This window comes from Pogona vitticeps, chromosome 2 (genome assembly GCF_051106095.1).
Source record: "Pogona vitticeps strain Pit_001003342236 chromosome 2, PviZW2.1, whole genome shotgun sequence".
Lineage (NCBI taxonomy): Eukaryota > Metazoa > Chordata > Lepidosauria > Squamata > Agamidae > Pogona > Pogona vitticeps.
In genome coordinates this window covers 297,845,519-297,867,563 of record NC_135784.1, presented here as the reverse complement: position 1 = coordinate 297,867,563, position 22,045 = coordinate 297,845,519, and the positions used below count along the sequence as shown (strand labels likewise).

Sequence of the window (22,045 nt, the reverse complement as noted above, 5' to 3'; positions counted from 1 at the left end):
CGTAATAAAGTTCAATCATTCATTCATGTTGATATTGGGCATAATTTCTTCTAAAGGTTAATGACTTGTTTCTGAATACTATGATTTCACAGAGGTCACATGATGTTCAACTGTCAGGAACTCTATAGTTTCGTGTGATACATTCTGTTAGCTAGTGAAATCTCAATTTACTACCCAGTACTGCTAAAACATTTTTATTGTTGTATGAAGACTTTAACATGTCTTAAGTTCTACTTTGTAATGGGATAGCACTGCGGGTATGAATATAATAAATAAATAAATAATATTTTACAAAGTCAAAAAGACCTTTGTTTAAGAAGAAATCTATTCTATTTGGAGTTGTCACGATGTCCTTTGTGAGTCAAGCCTACACCTGGACAGGTGTATAAGATGCATGTTGTGAAAATATAGTAGTTTTGCTTAACTGACCTATGTTAGTCCACCTGGATTGTCTCCAAGCCCATAGTACTGGCATAAGCTGTAAAGACATTGTTCAGGATATGTGTTTGCTCTGTCTGTGTAAAGTCTGTGGCAAAACAGTGGATGCAATGAAATAGCTGTGCTCTATGACTTGTAAGAAAAATGTAAGTAATTTATGTGCATGTATGATTCAAAAACCATCATGATGCAATGGTTAGACCGTTGATCTAGGAACTGGGAGGTTCAAGTGAAAGGCCCTAGTTGGTCACGAACCACATCAGGTGACTTTGCATCAGTCATCAACTTTGAAGTGGACAAGTCTCAGAATGCTGTTGTGAGCGTTACGTTTTTACAGCCTTTTCATACCCTTGAAATATGCAAAGTTTAGGAAGTAGAGTCCGCAGGTGTGATCTCATGTGTTCCATACATCATGCCTTCAAGCATACACATTTATGAATGGAATGAACAAGGCATAATGGTGCAGCAGTCAGCACTGTGCAAACTTTAGGTTCTATGTGGGCTTGTAATCTTTCCCCACTGGAATAACATTCCATATTTTACAACTGTAATTTGAGAAATGGCTTTTTTAAGACAAATAGCCCATTGGGGTCCAAAGGTCTGGAATGTTATCTATAGAATTCTACATTTAATCTAGTTTAAGGTCTGGTTACTCATAGTTTCCAATTTAATAGGTGTTTGCCATTAAGTACTATTTAATTTTCTGCTTTATTCTGCATGAAGAATACTATTAGTCATTTTCATGGGTTTGTTCTCTGCTTAAAGCACAATCCTATATTGAATCAGAAATAAGCCACACAGGGTTCAGTGGGTCTTGCTGTCACATAAGTGTACATCATTAAGTACAGTTTTGTTTTGTATATCTTGGTGGTTGTGTGGTTCCTTGTATATGATCACTTTAAACATGTTTTATCCTGAGGGAGAGATGTGTAGTTTAGATAACAGAAGGCTGATGTAAACAGAAGCTATTCAGATAATTGAAATAAATTGACCTGCTTTGAATAAGCCATACCTGACTCTAGACTTGTTTACCTTAAAAACAATCAGAGTGAAGCAAGCTATTCACAAGGAAGAAATGCATAATCTTATTTAATGAAGAGTTTGTAGTGTACCAATTTTAAAGTACAAGATAACTTCATAAACTAATTCAAAACTTCAGCAAAACCTTGTCCTTCAGCATGCTATTGATTTTCTCTTTTTTAGCTTGTGTTTTGCAAGACTTCTCTCACAAGTACCCTGAGGAGCTGAAATACTAATTGGCCAAAATCCTGTTGTTTTGTATTGTAAATCTCAGTAGAGTAGGCCTATTCAATCAGTGAGGATTTCATGAGTCAGTTCCTTCACAAGTTTCATAGATTCAAATGGGCCCACTATTATTGTGACATATTTTAGCATGTCTTTGGTCATGGAGAATGAAGACCAAGGTCCAGCTGAAATGCATGTGGGACTTGCGTTTCACCGATGATGCATCTGTTGTTGCCCAATCTGCTGAAGACGTCTAACAATTTATGAATAATTTTAGCAAGGCCTTCCTTTCAAGACTTTGGATTAACAATCAGCCTGAAGAAAACACAAGTCATGGGCCAGGGCGTGGACTCACCTCCCTCTATTACCATCTCCACATGAATTGGAGGTTGTTCATGACTTTGTGTACCTTGGCTCAACGATCTCTGACACTCTCTCCCTAGATGTCGAGCTGGAGAAACGTATTGGCAAAGCAGCTACCATGTTCTCTAGACTCACAAAGAGAGTATGGCTTAATAAGAAGGTGATGGCATATACCAAGATCCAGGTCTATAGAGCTTGTGTCCTGAGTACACTCCTGTACTGCAGTGAGTCCTGGACCCTTTGTGCAGGCAGGAGAGGAAGTTGAACACGTTCCATATGCATTGTCTCTGACTCATTTTTGGTATCACCTGGCAGGACAAAGTTCCAGCTAGAGTAGTCCTGGAAAAGCTGGAATTTTTAGCATGTATACATTACTGAAACAACAATGTCTGTGTTGGCTTGGCATATTGTGAGAATGGTTGATGGCCGGATTCCAAAAGATCTCCTGTATGGTGAATTAGTGCAGGGAAAGTGTCCCAGAGGGAGACCACAGCTGCGATACAAGGATATCTGCAGGCAGGATATGAAGGCCTTAGGAATGGACCTCAACAAATGGGAAATCTTGACCTCTGAGCGTTCAGCCTGGAGGCAGGCGGTGCATCATGGCCTCTCCCATTTTGAAAAGACACTTGTTCAGCAGGCCAAGGCAAAGAGGCAGTCCCAAAACCAGCCAAAGCAGGGAGCAGGACAGGGGACAGATTATATTTGTCTTCAGTGTGGAATGGATTGTCACTCTCGAATTGGCCTTCTCAGCCACACTAGACACTGTTCCAAGATCTCTATTCAGAGCACGTTACCATAGTCTCTTGAGTCTGAAGGATGCCTAATCACTTTAGCATAGTGAATCATAGTTAGAGTAGGCCCAGTGAAATTTATGAAGGTGTTGACATTGTCTCCCTATTGATTCAGCAAGCATACTCTAGTGTTATTTTCTATGCTAAGCAACAAGATTTTGTCCAAAGTTCTGATTAGCAAACTGCTATTAAAAACATAGTGAGCTGTTACTGTTTAGGAAGGAATAATTGTAAGTAAACATCATTGACAGATAAGATTTTGGAGGATGAATTTGCACTTGTGTTTAGGATGATAAACTTTAGCAAAATCTAGGATCCAGTTCGCTCACACCCACCTGCCTACCTGTCAGATCAGCACTGGAGGTTAATTAAAACAGTTAGAATAGCGAGCATAGAGGATAGAGCCTTTTCAGGAGTAGCCCAAGTCACCCTTTGTGGAACTCTTTTGAAAGTGGAACCTGTCCCAGTTATTACAAATTTTCAGCCAGGCCCTGAAAACTCACCTATTCACCTTGCCTATAATTAAATTAAAATTGTGACCATTTATGTATAGGTACAACAGTATCTAGTTATTACACTTGATGTTGAGGTTATTGTTTTTATCGCTTCTCTTAAGTTTAATTGTATACTACCTTGAGAAGGTATACTGTGAACAAGCAGCTTACAGTTCCTAAAGGAATGAATTTGAAGGATCAGAGCAGGGACCTATGGATACAAGGAAGACCTGAATTTCGAGAGGTGCCCTTTCCTTGAAGGCTATCCTACTTGCAATGTCTGGCAGAGCGCTAGGAATAAATTGTAAATTAGAGAGCACCTTAAGTTAGCTTGAAAAAGATAGTTACAAAACTTGTAAGTCATGTGCTCCCAGAAGCATCTGGTGGGGCCACTGTGAGATACAGGAAGCTGGACTAGATGGGCCCTTGGCCTGATCCAGCAGGACTTTTCTTCTGTTCTAATGTTGTAAGATAGTGCATAATTTTGTGGCCTTAGCAATACCGGTAGGCTAGTTAAGCTATTAGAATTACTCTGCACAATTATTGAGTAAAATATACTACTGCATGGCTAGCTAGAACAGTTGAAAATGATGAAGGTGCTGCTTGTTCCTTGAAAAGATCACTTTACTGTGTTATTTTTAAAATGGGAGCAGAAATATTGTTATTTTTAAAAGTATTTCATAACACACCAAATTAGCAGTTTACCACTAAAGTGATGGGGCACTGAGAGATGAAATAATAGCCAGCTGTTCTCTCTTGCCCTGAAGCACAGGCTCTGTGTGTATTGAAAAAAAAATCAGATATAACCGTAAGAAAAATGATTGCCCCACAAATGGCAATCAAGAACAAATACTAGCATTGCAAGAATATTGCAACCCCTTCATTTCCATCATTTGCTTATAACACAGTATGTAACAAAACCTGTTGCAGAAAAAAAAATTATTGATGTTTTTATCCAGGTAGTGACTTTTTTCAGTGACAATCTAAGCCAGTCATACATGGGAGCCCTAACTACCATGGGAGCATTGTGACCAATGTGGATTCATTCCGCTTGATTGTTCCTGTTTGCATCAGAAGCAGTTAAACTGTGGATCTTTATTCCATGGTTTGCATAACATGCTGTCTGTGTGGGTGTAGTTTCATCTCTGGTTTGTTTGTTTCCCTACAAATCAGAGAAGAAATCCAATGTTGGATTTGTAGTTTGGTTGTCATTATATTGGGGAAGAAACAATCTAACGAGCTGCTCCTGTATATGTACATGAGATTTATAAGTACATTTCATTACCTTATTGGGCCAAACAAACTGAGCCAGTATTTAAGTTCTTGCTTATAAAAAAAATCTAATGTGCTACAGTTTTAGGATTTCTGAGGAAGCTTCTCTGATAACAGGTCATAGGAGAGGGTTTCCTCTGTCGTCGCCCCTAGGTTTTGGGACTCCCCGTGGAGGGAGGCTAAATAACAAAATACATATTTATGGCCTTAATCCTATTGTGAATGTCTGACAGTGTAAGTATAATTGCATAAATCATGGCAGCAAATTGCTGCTAATTAAGTAGTTATGACATGCAATCCTAGTTACGCATTAAGTTGTGTAACTAACAACTAGGAAAGCAAATAGCAACTCATTAATTTAGTGGTAGTTCGCTGCAGCAATTTGTGCAATTATTCTTTGCCAGCATAAATCCACAGTAGAATTCTGGTGAGTATCTAAAATATAGATGAAGCACCATTCATTATAATCTATATATTTATTTGCTACGTTTATATCCCACCTGTTCTCCAATTCAGGGACCCAGGAATAAAAAACACAGTAAATTGTAATACTGAAATGCATTCAGTAATATTAAGTTCATTAAAACAATTTAAATCAGTTTTTTAAAGTAGGAAAAGAATAAGAATGTTAGCATCGATCACTGAAAGCTGCTAGTGGAAGGACACCAGTAAGGAGAGGATCAACCTGGTTTCCTGTGGAAGGTATTTTCACAGCCTGAAGAAAGCTAATGGGAAATCCCTTGCTCCTGTCCTCTCTCTTCATGGGTCTCTGAGGATGCCATGTCCAAGAGAAGAGTCTTCTCCAAAGATCTCCATAAGAGAGGCTCATATGGAGAGATGTGATCATTCAGATAGCCTGGATGCAAATTGTATAGGGTCTTATGGCCATAATTGGCACTATGAATTGGACCTGGAGATGGTTTGGTAGCCATTGGAGCTATTGTAAAAAATAGATTATCTACTCCCTAGAGCTCACCCTGGTCAGCAGTGTGGAGGCAGCATTCGGGATGAGCTGGGATTTCTGAATACTCTTCAAAGGCAGTCCCATGTGGACAGTAATAAAGTAGTCCAAGCATGATGTAGCTAACACACATGCCATTGTAGTTAAACCAGACATCTCCCTGTAACCCACTGCCCCTTTCCTGACAACCTTAAATAATTTGGTATTTTGCTGAGTAAATAAAATGCCTACAAAGCTTTGGAAGTGTTTTTGCCAAGCATGATATAACACTGGTAAAAAAGACATTTCTCCTTAAATGTATATACATAGAACACTTTTGGGTGTTCAGAGTGCCATAGTAATATTGTAAATGAAATGAGTTCTGTAGCTCTGAATTTAAAATGATATTAATTAGTGTATTTGCATTTTCAGGTGTGAAAGCATAATGGCGGGCAACAGTTTGGTCCTGCCGATTGTGCTTTGGGGACGTAAAGCACCCACTCACTGTGTGTCAGCCATACTACTAATGGATGATGTGTCGATGATTGTAACAGGGTGTCATGATGGGCAAACATGTCTTTGGGACCTCTCTTCAGATCTAGAAGTAAGTATGTGTTGTGTACTTGATGTTTCCAAAGGATACATGAGATGTAATTATACTTACGGTTTGGTAACTTTATTTATGACAATGCGATTGAAGCAAATATCTGGACAGTTCTAATCTGAACTGTGCATCTTACTGGTAATGAGCAGCTGAAACATACTTACACTACATATGCTTCTCTGAAGGCAAAACCTTGTTGCTTGAGCCGATGCATAGCAATCAATATATGTTATTGATATTCATAGGCTTGCTTTTGTAGGAGAGAGTGTTGATTTTTTAAAAAAAGAAATCATTAAGCTGTGGAAAATCAATAAACTCTGCCGAAAGCAACCCTGTGTACTTCCCTTTTTCCCCTGACCTTTTCGAGGTCAACTTGCTAGCTCAATTTAACATGAATAACCAATGCAGATACTGAACCTAGGGAATGCATTGTTTCTCCTAAACAAGTCTCCTTCTAAAACTGCTTTGGTGGGAAGAGGTATAGTTAGGTTGTTGTGTTTACATTAAACCTTTGAAGAATGCATAGGCTTGAAAATACAAACAGATACAATCAGATCTCTTATAACCTATTCAGGTCTCCTATAGCCAGGAGTTGCTCTTTCTTCTCTTTATATAGGTGAATTTTACCTTCAAAGACAGTTGTGTGTCTCTTGTGTGCTTATAAGAAACCACCATTGAACTTCCTCAGGGATGGGATGATGATGATGATTAATGAAATAGAAACAGAAATCTACACAGTGAAATCATAACTGCTTTAAAAAAAGATCTTTTTACAACTCTCTTTTCTGATGTAAACAGGCAGATGATTCTTAAGACATATTTCAGTTGCTCAATCTTGTTTAGAGCCACAGATGCCAGTTTTAAGTAATAATCTGTTTGGAAACAAATAGCTGTAAATTTTTAACTGTGGAACAAGAAGCAGTACAAGGCAGCGAGTTTATGCTGGATAGTTGTTAACCAATAGGATAGATTTAGTTGACCTGATAGTTTGTAGCATGCAACGCTCAGTTGTCAAATTCAACTGCAGAGTGTCCTATGTGTTATTCAGATTGGATGAAAGGAGCCAGCTTTCTTCCATGGTAAATTACGTCTTGTATACCAGTAAGATAATAGAGTGTGGCTAGTACTTGAAAAAGCCAATGGGATGATATTAATTTGCTAGTACAAATAGCAGGCAACAGAGCAATCACCAGATACGTTGAAAGCTGGATAGAATATTTTTAGCCTTAGCTTCTAAGAAGGTTCACTTGTTTGGTCTTGAAGAGAAGCATGGTTTCAGATTCTCATGATGGTATTGAGACCAAATCAGTTGCTCGTAACAAGATAGATATGCCTCCTCCTGTGCATTCTGTCAAAGACTTTGAAGATCTCCAAAGAATAGCATATATCCTGTTTGGCATACCTATTGGCATTTGGGCAATATCTAAGCCTGAACAAGTTTTGGAAACTTTAGGGTCCATTGGTAAACAGATCTTCATAGTTTGAGATTGAATTGACAAAGGGTAAAGAAATGTAAATGTTAGATTTATTGTTAAGGCTGTTTTTGATTATTGATTTCTGAAGTCATTTAATTGGTCAGTTAAACTTGAATATGTGTATTACCAAAGCCTTGTCATATATATTTCTTTGTAAAACATAAGCGTATGTAAGCGAAAATGTACAGTATTTCAGTTAAATCCTACCACCCATTATTTTGCTTGTTTCCTGTTAAATTGATCATCAAAATCAAATAGCATATACATGTATGTTTTTAAACTCACTAACATGCTTGACCAGTTAAATCATAGGCTATAGCTAAAGTTGTTCTACAATAAAGTACTTCTATTGTTGATAGCTGTCTAATCCATGTTTAGAATTTGTAGCCTTGCTTCATAGATTCCAAGTACCTCATTGAGGGGTTGTTGTTGTTGTTTTTGCTCCCCACTCTCAAAGTTCCATAATGAAATGACTTTATTTAAGTACTGTACATAAATATGACACTTGCATATTTTGATTTAAGGAAATAAAATATTTTAAAAAGCATGAGAGAGAAAGAGAGAGCGAGATCAGACAAAAGCTGAGTCTTGCTATTTCTGAAACAAAAAGGAATTAGCATTGGTGGCAGTAGTTAGAGCAATAACATTTTTCTATAAAATGCCTAAAATAGCCATCCGAGGTATTGTGCGCAGATCAAAAATAACGCAGGAAGGTGGAGCAGCTGTGACTTTAAATTTTATTTTTTTATGGGGTTTGATAAAACATTGTGTAGTTTCAGTTCACCTGTGATGCCAAATTATGTTTTGGCAGCATGTGATGGATATGTAGGCCTACAGTAAATCAAGCATGCTAGCCAAATGAAAATCCCCACTGAGTTATGCTGCATTACATTGGCTAAAATCTTGTTGTTTAATATAGCAAGTTGCAACAATAGTAGGCCAATTCAGTCAGTTGCCAAATCCCCATCTAATTCAAGGGGCCTACTTGACTTACTATGGTAAGCAACAAGATTTCAGCTGTTGTTGTGTAGGTGGTAGCGTGAGCATTTTATGTGCGTGATCCCTGCTGTGCAATAGTAACTGCACTCAATACTACCTTTCAACCAACTTTATGAATTTGTATCTGTTAGCAGCACAACAGGCCACATACTAGACCATTGACGTAGTTTGACCCGGGCCTCAGACTTTCATGTTCCCTTTTCTTCCTCTTTCCCATTTGTCTGGAAGCCGGATTAGGATCCAGCGGTTTGGCAAAGAGTACAAGCTGAATCATTGAGGCACTAGATGAAGATAATCTTGCCTGATCTTTCACAGTAAAGGAAATAATTGATTTGATGCGTGTTTCTCTCTTACCATGGTTAAAAATATATACATCCAATGACAGACCATAATCATCTCCCTTTCATTCTTCCGTTTTTAAAAGTGCAGTAAGTTATGTGGGTTAATTAACTGTTGCCTTTTCCCACAGCTTTCCTAACCATTCAGAGAACTTTCCGTTAATTTTATATCGGCTTCTCTTTCTTTCTCCGATTCTAGATAAATCCCAGAGCTCTGTTATTTGGTCATACAGCTTCAGTCACTTGCTTGTCCAAAGCCAGTTCCTCAAGCGAGAAACAGTATATAGTGAGTGCATCTGAAAGTGGGTAAGCACTGTTCCCATCCTAATTCTAACTAATTGCATCTCTGTTTTTCATTGTGTTATGATGGTCTGTTTTGTGTAGGATCGTTGACCAGTTTTCTTCTCCTGCTGCCCTTACCAGAAGAGGGAGTCAAGGAATAAGCCAGAAGGTCCTGTGTTCAGATGAGTGGAAAAAGATAACTAGTTAACTGAGCTTTCTGTTGTTTAGGGAGATGTGCCTCTGGGATGTGAATGATGGAAGATGCATTGAATTTACTAAACTAGCCTGCACTCATACTGGCATCCAGGTAAATGCTTTATATATAGACTAAACTGGCTACATATGCAACTGAATGAATAATGGAAAGAATACGATTTATTAATTGAAGTTTACAATAACCACTCAAGTAGTTTTCATATTTGTGTTGGAGATCAGTTCTGTTTTGTGAAAGAGCTGAAAGCTAAAAGGAGTTTGGAAAAACTGGCAGAAACCTGACAGTTACAGTTACAACTATAATTGTTTGAACAATTGTAAAGTTGACAGCTTTAGCATAAATGTGAAGCCAGGAAGTTGATCATAGGGATTTTGTAGTCACATATTAATTTAGTAAATTGTTTGATTCAGTGGATGATTGCAAAACAATAATATTGAAGGAATGCCAAATGAAATTCTATTGATTTTGGTTCTAATTTAGAGTGTAATATGAATTGTGACTTAAATTTTATGTAGCTTTATACAAAGATGTAGTAGGTGAGATATGCAGTTACATCCCCCCCCCATCCATAGGACCAGCAAGGATTTGAATCCAGGTCTCCTCAGTCCTGGTCTTGCATTCTATCCACTATACCAAGCTTGCTCTATAATGTAAAGATAAAAACTGAAAATACAGAAGTACAAATTGAACTTGTGATGTGCATAGTGATGTGCTTAGTAGAATTTCTTCAATGATCGTTTTGGAAAAGCTGGTATTCTGTTAATTATAGATTTTCTGATTAAAACCATGGTATTTGTTGCAAGAGACCCTGTGTGATGTAGTGTGGGCTAGAAGTCAGGAACCGTCTTGCTCAGTCATGGAAATCAGTGGGTATGTGGAACGGGTAAAACCGTTTCTTATACGTCTCACCTATCTTGAAAATCGCATTAGGGACACTGTAAATTGGTTCTGACTTGATGATACATAATTAATGACTTAGAGCTATTGTTGTTTAAAAATGTAATAATAATAAAAATGCAGTGTGATGTACAAATAAATGCTACATTATGGAGCAAAAAGCCCCTCAGTGCATGCAATAAAAGTCCTAAACCTTTATTAAAGCTTTAATCTGTATTGTCTTAATCTAGTTCTATCAGTTCACAATTGGGACTCAGCGAGAAGGGAGACTGTTGTGTCATGGCCATTATCCAGAAATACTTGTTGTGGATGCTACCAGCCTTGAAGTTCTTTATTCCTTGGTGTCAAAGATTTCTCCTGACTGGATCAGTTCCATGAGCATTATTCGATCTCACAGAACACAAGGTTAGCTAATGGCAGTAGTTATGGCTTTTATTGTTTAAGAAATATTCTGGTCAACTCTAAAGAGAACATATTTGGAATTCATACCTTGCTACTCTTGGGAACCAGTATGACATTTTAATGTTCTTGGGAACTAGTTTGTTGATATTTAAGTGAGTGCTGTAATTTATAATGAGAACACATAGGAAATCAACTTCGTGAAGATTTGTACCCTTTTCTCCAGTTATGGGCATTTGATTCTGTTCAGTACATTGTGTCTTTAGTTCCTTTCTTTGTAGTCCTGACCTTTGTGTTTTCATGTACTGCCCCCATTTTGTCTCATTCAGTGCATGCAGAGTGTGGGTTTCACCATGAACTTCCTCTCTGGCCTCCAGATTCTGTGTTATATATTTCATATTAGTTTACTCAGCAGGGAAAATAATGACTACTTTTCATGAAGCTAGGACTTTTAGATTTTTTTTAGCTATTTGGCTAGACAGGCCACACTCCAACATACTGTACTTGAAAAGCTAATTAAATAATAGCCAATAATTTGCTAAAGTTACTCAAAAGATGTAGCTTTTGGAGGTGAATTGCCTCAAGTTGAGAACTTTTTGTAAACTTTAACTCTTGCATACTGAATTGTGCAAGATAATGTCTGTGGATATTTCTTAACTTGAGGAATTTTCCTCAAAAATTATGCCTTAACAAGCAAGATTTAAGCCAATGTGTTCACCAATCTAAACCAATTTTAATGAATAGGTTTTAATCGTGTAGACATTTGTGCATTCAGAATGCAATCATATTGCTTACAAGACAATTTAAAGCATCTTTCCCAGTATTTTGAGTCAGGAATGTATTGACCGGTGTAGTTCGGAGCTACATATCACTGACATGTACCTTGAGTTTCTTAGGTTGTAAATTTGGCCCATAGTGTTCTACATTGTAAGTCTGCCAGCTCTCTTTACTGGGGTCTAATAAATTTGCTGCTGCCTTTCTGAAATAACACTTATTTTCTTTCTATTTTATAAATACTGTTTTTTTCCAACCTTAATTTTCAACAGAGGATACTGTAGTAGCAGTGTCTGTGACTGGCATTCTGAAAGTGTGGATAGTGACTTCTGAAGTGAGTCATATGCAGGTAAAGAATACTCTATATATATTGTTATGTAATTAGACTCTTTTCCTTTTCAATATGAACTTTGTTAGTTTATTTTTTTTTAACATTGGAGTAGTTTTCATGGTCTTTTATTGTACTCTAAATGTAGGCCTGTGCTTCATAAATGCTTTTTCTGTTTCTGTATTAATTTGCTGTATGAACTTAACTGTAGACAGGTGGTATTTAGAATTCATTAGCCTACAGTTATTTCATAGCATGCCTAGAGTTATTAGCGAAGGTCTGGTGCCTGGCATATGTAACTTGTTTTTCGTTTTGTCTTTCATCCTGTAATGTATGGACATATTTTCTCAGTGTCAGTACAGTAGTACCTTGGTTTACGAAATTAATGCATTCTACGTGAAATTATGTAAAGCAAAAAATTCTTAAACTGAAACATGGATTGCCATAGGAACAGGGGCAGCGCTAAAAACCTCCAGGCACAATGCATCCTGGGGAAACTTTCTTCATAAACTGGAAAAAAAACAGGAAAAAACCATAAACCAAGGCATTATTTTCAATGGATTTCTATTTATAAACCAAAAATTACATTAACTGAGGTGTTTATAAACCGAGGCACTCCTGTACCTGCTACCAGTCCTGTATCACTCTCCAGCTGTTTGAAGAGTGGTGGTGGTATGGAGGTATAATCTCCTAGCCATGTTTTTAAAGCTCAGAGAGCTTCCTCTCCTTGGATGACAACTGAAGACACAGATGTAGGCAGCACCTTTTCACTATAAAAGGAAAGTTGTTTGCAGGTGTGGGAGGAGAGGGCATCTGAGTGGCACAGAATTTAGAGTGACAAAAGCATTTGAAAAGAAATGATAGAAACTGGCAATTGCTTTTGCATTTGGAGTACATTTCTAATCCTAGGTTTCAAGGCAACAAGGGTAGGAGGAAAGAATATTAAGAAAATTCAGCTTCATTACAAACCTTAATTGTAAGCATGCAAAAGAAGAGTAGAGAAGTGAAGTCTGTTGGAGATTACCATGTAGATGAAGAATTAACCTTGGATTCCCTCTTATCTCTTCAGGATACAGAGCCAATCTTTGAGGAGGAATCTAAACCAATTTACTGTCAGAACTGCCAAAGCATTTCTTTCTGTGCATTTACCCAAAGATCACTTCTGGTTGTCTGCTCCAAATACTGGCGGGTAAGACTAGCCATTAAAGTAATAGCTGGCTTTTCTTTGTTCTGCAGGCTACTGTAATTAAATTGTCTCTTAGGCACATATGCAAACAAATTCAGGACATTCCGATTATAAATCAATTAGAGTTTGGTTTCATGGAATATATAATCCCTTCAGTTTATGGGATCTCACACTGCTAGCATGTTACTCTTGTGTTGCTATGTTGCAGGCATCTATCAAAAGGTCGTGTTACTTGTTAGCAGAATACTGAAATAATGGACATGGCTTCTGCTTACTAAATCTTTTAAATAATTTCTTTTCAGATTGGTTAGGGTATTTGGTCTCCTGGCTAGGGAGGCTCATTTTAACCCCTTTCCACAGGCATTCTGCTATATGGCTTTGTATTTTTTAAAGGTTTTTAAATTTTTTAAAACAATGTTTTTTAAAGAGATGTCTTTAAAAATTGGCAAAACAGGAGAGAAATGCTTTTAAAAAATAATAACTGGAAACACAAACACGATTAGCTGTTATATTTACATTATGCCTTTTAATCTGGGTTACACCAAAACCCCAAACAACAGATATGCAATTAAAAAAGATAGAAGAGATCTGAAGTGAGAAGTGTTTTGATCTAAAACATCAGTGTCAGTTATGGATGTTTTACACTGAAACATTTCATGTTTGAGATCTGTTTATCTTAATATTTTTTAATGTTTTCATTGTGCAAATGATTAGGGATGTGCAGGGTTGCCACTATACCCATTTTAATTCTGTTTATGTGTGTATTAAATTTCTAAAGTGCAGGGAAGATTAAGATGCTGAAATCTTAGGTAGTCATTTACTGGCACATCTTATGATTGCATGACTGGTTTCTTTTATGTAACTATTTTGCTTTAAGTGTTCATTGGAAATATCTTGCTTCAGGTGTTTGATGCTGGAGATTATTCCCTGTTATGCTCAGTTCCCAGTGAGAATGGACAGACTTGGACAGGTGGTGATTTTGTGTCAGCAGACAAAGTCATCATATGGACAGAAGATGGTGAAAGTCTTATCTATAAACTCCCACCCAGGTACATGGAGTTACTAATAACAGGCAAATATATCATAATAATTTTCGAACTGCAGAGCTAGGAGAGACCCAGTGGATCACCAAGTCCAGCCCCTATCAAGAAGGCACAGTGGGGAATCAAATTCCCATTTATTTATTTATGTATTTATTTATGTATTTATTTATGTATTTATTTATTTATTTATTTATTTATTTATTTATTTATTTATTTATTTATTTATTTATTTATTTATGGCTGGATAGATAGATAGATAGATAGATAGATAGATAGATAGATAGATAGATAGATAGATAGATAGATAGATAGATAGATAGATAGATAGATAGATAGATAGATAGATAGATAGATAGATGGGAGATATGTTGGTATTTTCTAACCCCACTGAGAAGTCTGGCCGCCACATTCTGGACGTGTTGCAGTCTCTGTAGCAGTCCCAAGGACAGCCCCACGTAGAGGGCATTACTGTAGTCTAATCTCGAGACTACCAGCACATGGACCAGCATGGTGAGGGATCCACTGTCAAGATAGGGACGTAGCTGGGCAATCTGCTTTAGTTAGAAATAAGTGGATCGGACCACAGACGCAACCTGAGATGTCATTTATGGCGATGGTCCAAAATCACGCCCAGGCTACGAATCTCATCCTTCATGGAAAGAGTGCCCCCCCAAAAGATAGGGAAGCATCCAGACCACAGACACTAGGGGCCCCCACCCACAGGATTTCCGTCTTGTCCTAGTTCAGCCTCAGTCTGTTGTTCTTCATCCATCCCAGCACCATATCCATTGTCTTGCTCTGCAGCAAGATACCCAATCCAAATTGTTATCCTGCAAATGCTGGGCTTTCTATGTCAGATATTAAGAGAGTTGCTTCTTTGGTGTTAATGTAGAACCAAAATATGTTGATATTCACAGAATCATAGAATAATGGAGTTGGAAGGGGCCTACAGGGTTATTGACTCCAAGCCGCTGCTCAGTCCAGGAATCCAAATCAAAGTAGATTTGACAGATGACTGTTGATTTTCTCTTGAATATTAACATACCTTGATCCCTGCTTGTAATTTTATGCAAGATGGCTTAGTAAAACACAGTGGCTTTTACTCCCATCTCACTTCATAGTAAACAGCCAAGATACACACATTGAAACCATAGTTTTAGGGTTATTGGTTTCCTAGTGTTTCTATGAGCTATTCAACACTATTCTTGTGGCTTTTTATCCTTCAGTTGTTTGCCAGCTAGTGATTCATTTCGCAGTGATGTTGGAAAAGTTGTAGAAAATTTAAATCCTCCTCAACTCCATTGTGTTGTAGACAGAGCGGTAGAGAAAGAAGATAAACGGGTAAGATGCCTTTTGTACTGCTAGAACTTTTTGAAATGAAGGAGCTAAATAAAGATTAAAGAGAGGGAGAATAATCTTATAGTGAACACTTGCACTGTTCTTGCTTGTTTTAGTTTGATGTTGGTAGAACTTGTTCCTAATTCTGTGTTTCCTTTACTTTATATGGTTTTTTTGTACATTGTCAAATGGTATGTTGTTAATAGGAGGCATAAAAACAAATCGAAGCTGCCTTATATGGAGTTACAGAATTCTACTGTAATATTGTCTCTGCTTACTGTCAGTCTGTCTCTTAAGCAATCATGACTCTTTCCAAACCGTAATACCTAACATGCTTTAGAGATGTTAAATATGGCAGAATAAAAACATTATTCAGGAATATGGGAATACAACTAACCAAAACTCCATTTTAATACCAGTCAAGATATTGTAACTGAGCAGATGAATTTAAAGGTGGACAGAAGCATCTGGTGTGGAAAAATTACAGATTTTTATGAAGCCAACTGAAGACTGGCGGTGTGACCTCAGTTGCACAAATAGGCGTGGCATAAGCCACATAAGCCTGGGATTTTTATGAGCAGGTTTGTGCTATGTTGCCCTTTGATCCTGAGATTGTTTTGATGCCTCTTTTATTTTGCAGTTATTAATTTGCCCTCCTGTTACCCGATTCTTCTATGGCCGTAGGGAGTGTTTTCATAAACTGTTGATCCAAGGAGACTCCTCAGGGAGGCTTAGCATTTGGAGTATACCAGACACACTCGATCAGCAAAATGTGACAGAAGGTAGGTGCTTTGCAATTAGTTTATTTGCGCAGTGTAGCATAAATAGCCTTTTGTGTTCTACAAAACTCAACATACCCTTTGATGTGCATTGCCACCATTCCTGCTTTGTGTATAATAAAACTTTTTCCTGTCGTATTTCTTCTGCCCTTACCATTTCGCTTCCCAAACAAGTAAGCTCTGAAAATGTTAGCGCCTTTCTTAGGAGAAACTAAAAATCTGATACCAACTGTATACTACAAGATTTCAGCCTCCGTCTAAGGACTTCACTTTGAGTCAGATCCAACAGCTAGTGGCATTATCTGGCCAGGATGATTTGCAAACTAAATAAGATTCAAAGAATGAAACCTCACCTCCTCTTTTGTTTTAGTAAAGGTGTTACCCATGTTGTTTTTCGATTTTATACAAGCACCACAAGGTTGTTGGTGTTCTTCTGTGTTAAACCCCCACACACCTTATGGCATATTTTAAAACTGAGGAATTTCTTTTGTCGAGAATGCAAGTGCTTGTTTGCGTATGACTATAGAGATATGGAGATTTACAAGGGGAGAGTAATGAGTAAGAAAGTCATCCTGGAGCCAAGATATGCTGCAAGTTTCCTTTATTTGAAATTGAGATGAAACTTCATGAATTTGAACTAGTTGAACTTTATTCTAGTAAGCATTTTTATGTGCCTTACAACTGGGTTTGAAATTAGGAAAAAAAGGATTTGAAAGACTCTTGCAGAGTGTGGGTGGCATACAAGTCAAATAAAATAAATAAATAAATAAAATAAGTTAACCACAATAACCCCCAACTCTCGTTAAGGTAATCTGGACTAGAACTGTGGACTATAAATTTGGTAAATTTTGTTACAATTTTAATTAGAGTACTTTGCAAAAACCTCTTAGATTCCAGTGACCAGCAATGACATTTAAAATAAATCAACAAAAAGTAGAGATGGGGGGAGGGGAGAAAACGGAGGAGCTGGAATCCATACGTACTTAGAAACGTAACAGTGGGATCCAAAACTTCAAGTTTGTTTCTCATCCTAGTTATAGAATAGGATTGGGTTCTGTCATGTTATGCTTTGGTTTCTGTGTTACTGTTGTCCATCCATGTATTTTAAACCAGTTGTGGTTTCCAAACATTTTTGGACTGCAGCTGCCATAGCCCTTCACCTTTAGCTGCTCCCTCTTCTAGTGCCTACGGGAGATGTATGCAAAAACAGATGCATTAAAAAAAATTCTGCTGGACCCCAGTTCCCCACTCCTGCTTTGAAAACAGACAAACGTTCAATTTTATTTATTTATTTATTTATTTATTTATTTATTTATTTATTTATTTATTTATTTATTTATTTATTTATTTATTTATTTATTTATTTATTTATTTATTTATTATCTGGGCCACCGGCCCACTCTAGGCAGCTTCCAACACAAAATAAAACAATAAACTGCAAAATATACATAATCATTCAATAACAGTTATAATAAATAAAATAGAAAAGGGTTAAAAGAAAAGTCAGGAATTAGCTGGAGGGAAGGCCTGGGTGTAGAGCCAAGTTTTTAATTGGGTTTTAAAGGTACCTGGTGTAGGGGCCGCGCGAATCACCGAAGGGAGGTTATTTCAGAGGTGAGAAGATAGAATATACTACATCAAGAGTCTCTGTGTGTCTCCACACCTTGGCTTTCTGTGAAGAACAGTATTTATGAATGTGGTCAGAGACTTTTCTGTTGTGATTTCTCAAAAAATATGAAAATAAGCTTACAGAAGATGCCAGTCCACAAATATTTTTGTAGTCTGCTGCATTCATGTACAGATGTAGTACTTTGTAGCCTAAAAGAAGGGATAAATTGTTATGATATCTTTGATTTAAAGCACAATGTTATGTTGTGTCCCCCAAAGTGTGTTAATCTCGATTGTGTGTCAACCCATTGTCCTCTTCACTCAAAATAAGGCACCGTGATTTGCACTTTTAATACTCTTACTTCCAAGTACCCTCAAGAGGTGTGCTCTACCTTTTGATTTTTTTTAAATGAACAAAACTTAACTGATGCTAATCTTATTTAAAAACTGAAAGACCTCTTTCCATCAAATATGGGTCAGTGGAACTGAACTAGTAGAAACTTAACTATGGACAGCTGTGTGTTGCAGATCTGTTTGTAAGTATTGGCACTGTCAAAACCTGTGTTTGATCTTAGTTCTTTCACACCCTTAACAATGTGCTGTGGAGGGAGTGGAGTGGCTGATGGGATTACGTATTTACGTGGGCTGGAAGGTAAGGTACAGAACAAGTGTATCAATGTGTCAAGGAGTAAGGAGAGAGGTTAATGTATGGTCTGAAAACCCTAACTTTAAAAGTAATGTTTCAGATGTATTTTTTTTTTGCTTCAAATAGCTTTCTTTCTCTGTTTTTGGAATTCCCCTGCTTTTTAAAGCACAAGAAGACAAGGACATCACGGAAAAAGAAAGTCGGGCCAGTATCCAGGGATGGGGGTTCACAAATTGCACTGTGCTCCCTCTTAACCTGTGCAGTGGCAATCCCCAGAGGCAGCAGGCCCTACGTCCCTTCCAGGAGCCGGCTGCTGCCTCCACTCAGCTGGGCATCAGCTGGGTGGGTGGAGGTTGTATCCAGGTCCCGGAAGGGAAGCCCAGCCTGCTGCCTCTGAGGATTGCGGCTGCGGGAGGAACAGATTAGGGAGGCACAGTGGTGGTGGTGGGCATGGTGGTGGTGAGGAGCAGGAGCAGCGGAGGGGGAGTGGGGCCTAAGGGCTAGGGACTTGGGTCCCGAGACTCAGACTCTTTACTCAGTTGGTAAGACTTGCCAGTATCCCCGCCAGTATCCTATGCAGTTTCTGCTAAGCAGGAAAGTCCTGTCTGCACACAGCATTCTGCTTAAGCAAGCCTTGCCATTGCAGAAGTGGTGATTTCTGTGAAGAAAACCTGCCCTCTGCTTTCACAATGGCAATTGATTGCGCAAGCCTGTGGTACCATGTTGCTAGGTTGACAGGACTTCCCACATGGTGGACACTCAGTAGCACATTGGCCCTTGTCTTTACTTAGGAATTTAAGGTAAGAAAACATAGAAGAATCTGTAGAAATAAGCAAAGGCATTAGTCAACAGCAAGGGAGCACTTTGAACTCACTAGCTCCTCCCAAACGATTCTGGCTAGAGCTTTAAGGAAACTGCAAAGAACATTACTATTTAAGAAACATCCTACATGAAACTAGGTATACTTACAGAACTCCCCCTCCCCGCTCTTCCCCCGAACAACTGCTGTGGTGCTAACTCTTTTCCCCAGAAGAAACGTGTACCATGATTCAAAAGGGGGAAACCCAGCAAGGATTGTTTAGAAAACCCCATACAGTAATTGTCACTCTCAATGTGGTGTCGAACTGTGGCCCTCCAGATGTTCTTGGCCTTCAACTCCCAGAAATCCTGGCCAGCAGAGGTGGTGGTGAAGGCTTCTGGGAGTTGAAGTCCAAGAACATCTGGAGGGCCACAGTTCGACACCACTGGAAGTACAATGAGAACGTGACAAGATCGGTGAATAGAACAGTAACATCTGTGCATAATCATCTTGGAAAAGTATGCAGAAAGAAAAACAATTATACAGGAGAAAACAAGAAACTCTCAACTGTAACTATATACTGTATATATAACATTAGTCTCTGCAGATTTTTTTCCTCTGAGTATTATTTTTTCCCCCCTTCCCCAAATAAGGATTGAAAGTGACTACATCTACTTCTCTACAAGAAGCATTTGATAAACTGGTACCCCGCCCTGCTGGAATTATAGATCAGTTGAGCTTCTTACCAAATAATGATGACCCACTTAAAGTAACAGCAAGTGTCTATATTCCGGCCCATGGACGCCTGGTTTGTGGCCGTGAAGATGGAAGCATTGTCATTGTACCAGCAACTCAGACCGCGATAGTTCAGTTGTTACAAGATGAACATGTGAGAAGAAGAGGTAGGTAAAAGGAACTCGTGATGATTGAAGCCGATACAATCATTTGTATTCATGTCACTGATACTTGAAAAATATGTCTGAGAACCTCGGGCTTACCTGCATGTTTGAACAAAGATTAGAGAAGCCTGGGCTTCATTGTTTCATTAAAGCAGCACTTGTTCTTTCTGTTTATATGCCAGCCTTCCTCATGGTGGTATAGAAGCTTCCCCTTCCTTCATTTTACCTTCCTGAGAACATTCTGGAGTAGAGTAGGCTTAGAAAGTGTCTCGATCAATGGGAATATGTACCTCGATTTCCATAGTCCCACTCATTCATTCTACATTGTACGCTGCCATGCCTTCTAGGTGATAAGTTCCTTATGCATATTCACACTTCCCTACAATTATAGCCAATCCACAAAGCTGCTTGGACACACTGTGAGAGGGCACTGGGGGTGGACTAAGGGTAGACCAGAGATTCAACCTGCAGGAAAAGATAGGGGATACTTTGCCATGGCAGAGCTGTCAGGACTAGCATCCCACGTCAGGGGTCTATCTTTGATGAAAAGAGATAGCACCTGAACCCAAGCAGGAGGAGGGAGGAGATAGAGGAGCACCTGTGTCATCACCCATGCTGACCTAACTTTGACACTGGTCAGCATCAGCACCCGTTCAAAATGGTTGAGGCAGTTGAAGTGGTACCAGCAGGTGGAAAAGAGCCAGCATCCAGGAAGCAAGGGCTAGGGAGCTGGGCAGGAGTAGAGAGAAACTAAGCCTAGCCAGGACTGCATCTTGAACCCTTGAGCGAGAAGGCTGAGAACTTGGGGAAGGGCAAGGGGTGAAGGGAACCACCCTGCTAGGAATGGAAGGGCAGGGACCATCCCTCATGGGATCTGGGCTCAAGGCTAGAGAGCCAGTGTATATCGTTCTGGAATAAATACTGATTAGCTGCTGCTTGAATGGCTGTCCCATGTCCTGATGGCCACCTGAAAGGGCTCTTTGACGCTCCCTCACTTATGGATGGTTTACAGAATACACTGGATATGGACTGTTTTCTCTGTCTGCAAGTTTTAAAAAAGGAAGACAATTCATAACATTGTATTCCATGTTTGGCCACATTTGAAGATTGGTACAGAACTTCACTCGTACAAAATGTCTGTCTGTTTATTTACCGCTGTGGCTCAGTTTAGCTGTATTACATCTGTTCCAGAATATTTGCACTGGTGGTTTATGAGTCCATTTGAGTGTGCAGGCTTTGACCTTTTAAAGCAGTGATGGGGTTCCTTTGCCTCTACAAATGTCATTGGATTTCAGATCCCGTTATCTTTTGGTGTTGACAAGGCTGGCTAGAGATGGAGGGAGTTGTTCCCAGAAATTCTTGGTTTGGAGTTGTGGATGCTCTCCACCAGGGAATCACTTTTGCTTTTCTTGATCTCTTTTCAGAAACATGTAAAAATATTTAACTGAGGCTTTAGGAATTAACATGAATCTATGGCAGATCTGTTTTTGGCTGTCCAGATTCACTGTAGATGTTTATCTGTGAAATGATTTAGAAATATTGCTCTTAAAAGGACCCATACCACTACAGCTTCCAGTAAATTTCTTAAAGAGATACTTGTGCACAAATTCACTTGTCACCAATGAAGTGTAAAGAAATTATTATTATTTTTAAAATATATTTTACCCCACCTTTTTTTTCTTAAAAGTACCCAAAATAAAGGGAGAATGCATATGGGAATGAACCCTACATAATCATATATAGGATATCAATGTTGTATGACCAGGAAGTATCAATGCAGTTCAAAATCTGTAAATCGGGCATATGAATCAAGGTATGCCAAATCCCAGATGTATTGATATAGTAGTGACTTCTGTAGATTAACGGAAAGGACAAACTCAACATAAGATTA

General features: G+C 38.4%; 1 protein-coding gene across 3 annotated transcripts in view; it reads left to right on the top strand.

Annotated features, from left to right (window-relative positions):
• WDR7 (WD repeat domain 7) overlaps nucleotides 1-22,045 on the top strand; it is a 277,096-nt gene that overhangs the window by 23,614 nt on the left and 231,437 nt on the right. For all 3 annotated transcript variants that reach the window (XM_072992896.2, XM_072992895.2, XM_072992897.2), the window contains exons 2-11: nucleotides 5,979-6,150; nucleotides 9,162-9,268; nucleotides 9,473-9,551; nucleotides 10,586-10,760; nucleotides 11,801-11,877; nucleotides 12,926-13,045; nucleotides 13,946-14,091; nucleotides 15,312-15,426; nucleotides 16,064-16,205; nucleotides 19,909-20,157. In XM_072992896.2, coding sequence (XP_072848997.1) covers nucleotides 5,992-6,150; nucleotides 9,162-9,268; nucleotides 9,473-9,551; nucleotides 10,586-10,760; nucleotides 11,801-11,877; nucleotides 12,926-13,045; nucleotides 13,946-14,091; nucleotides 15,312-15,426; nucleotides 16,064-16,205; nucleotides 19,909-20,157 — 1,369 coding nt within the window. In that variant the 5' untranslated portion in view covers nucleotides 5,979-5,991. The remainder of the gene's footprint in view (nucleotides 1-5,978; nucleotides 6,151-9,161; nucleotides 9,269-9,472; nucleotides 9,552-10,585; nucleotides 10,761-11,800; nucleotides 11,878-12,925; nucleotides 13,046-13,945; nucleotides 14,092-15,311; nucleotides 15,427-16,063; nucleotides 16,206-19,908; nucleotides 20,158-22,045) is intronic.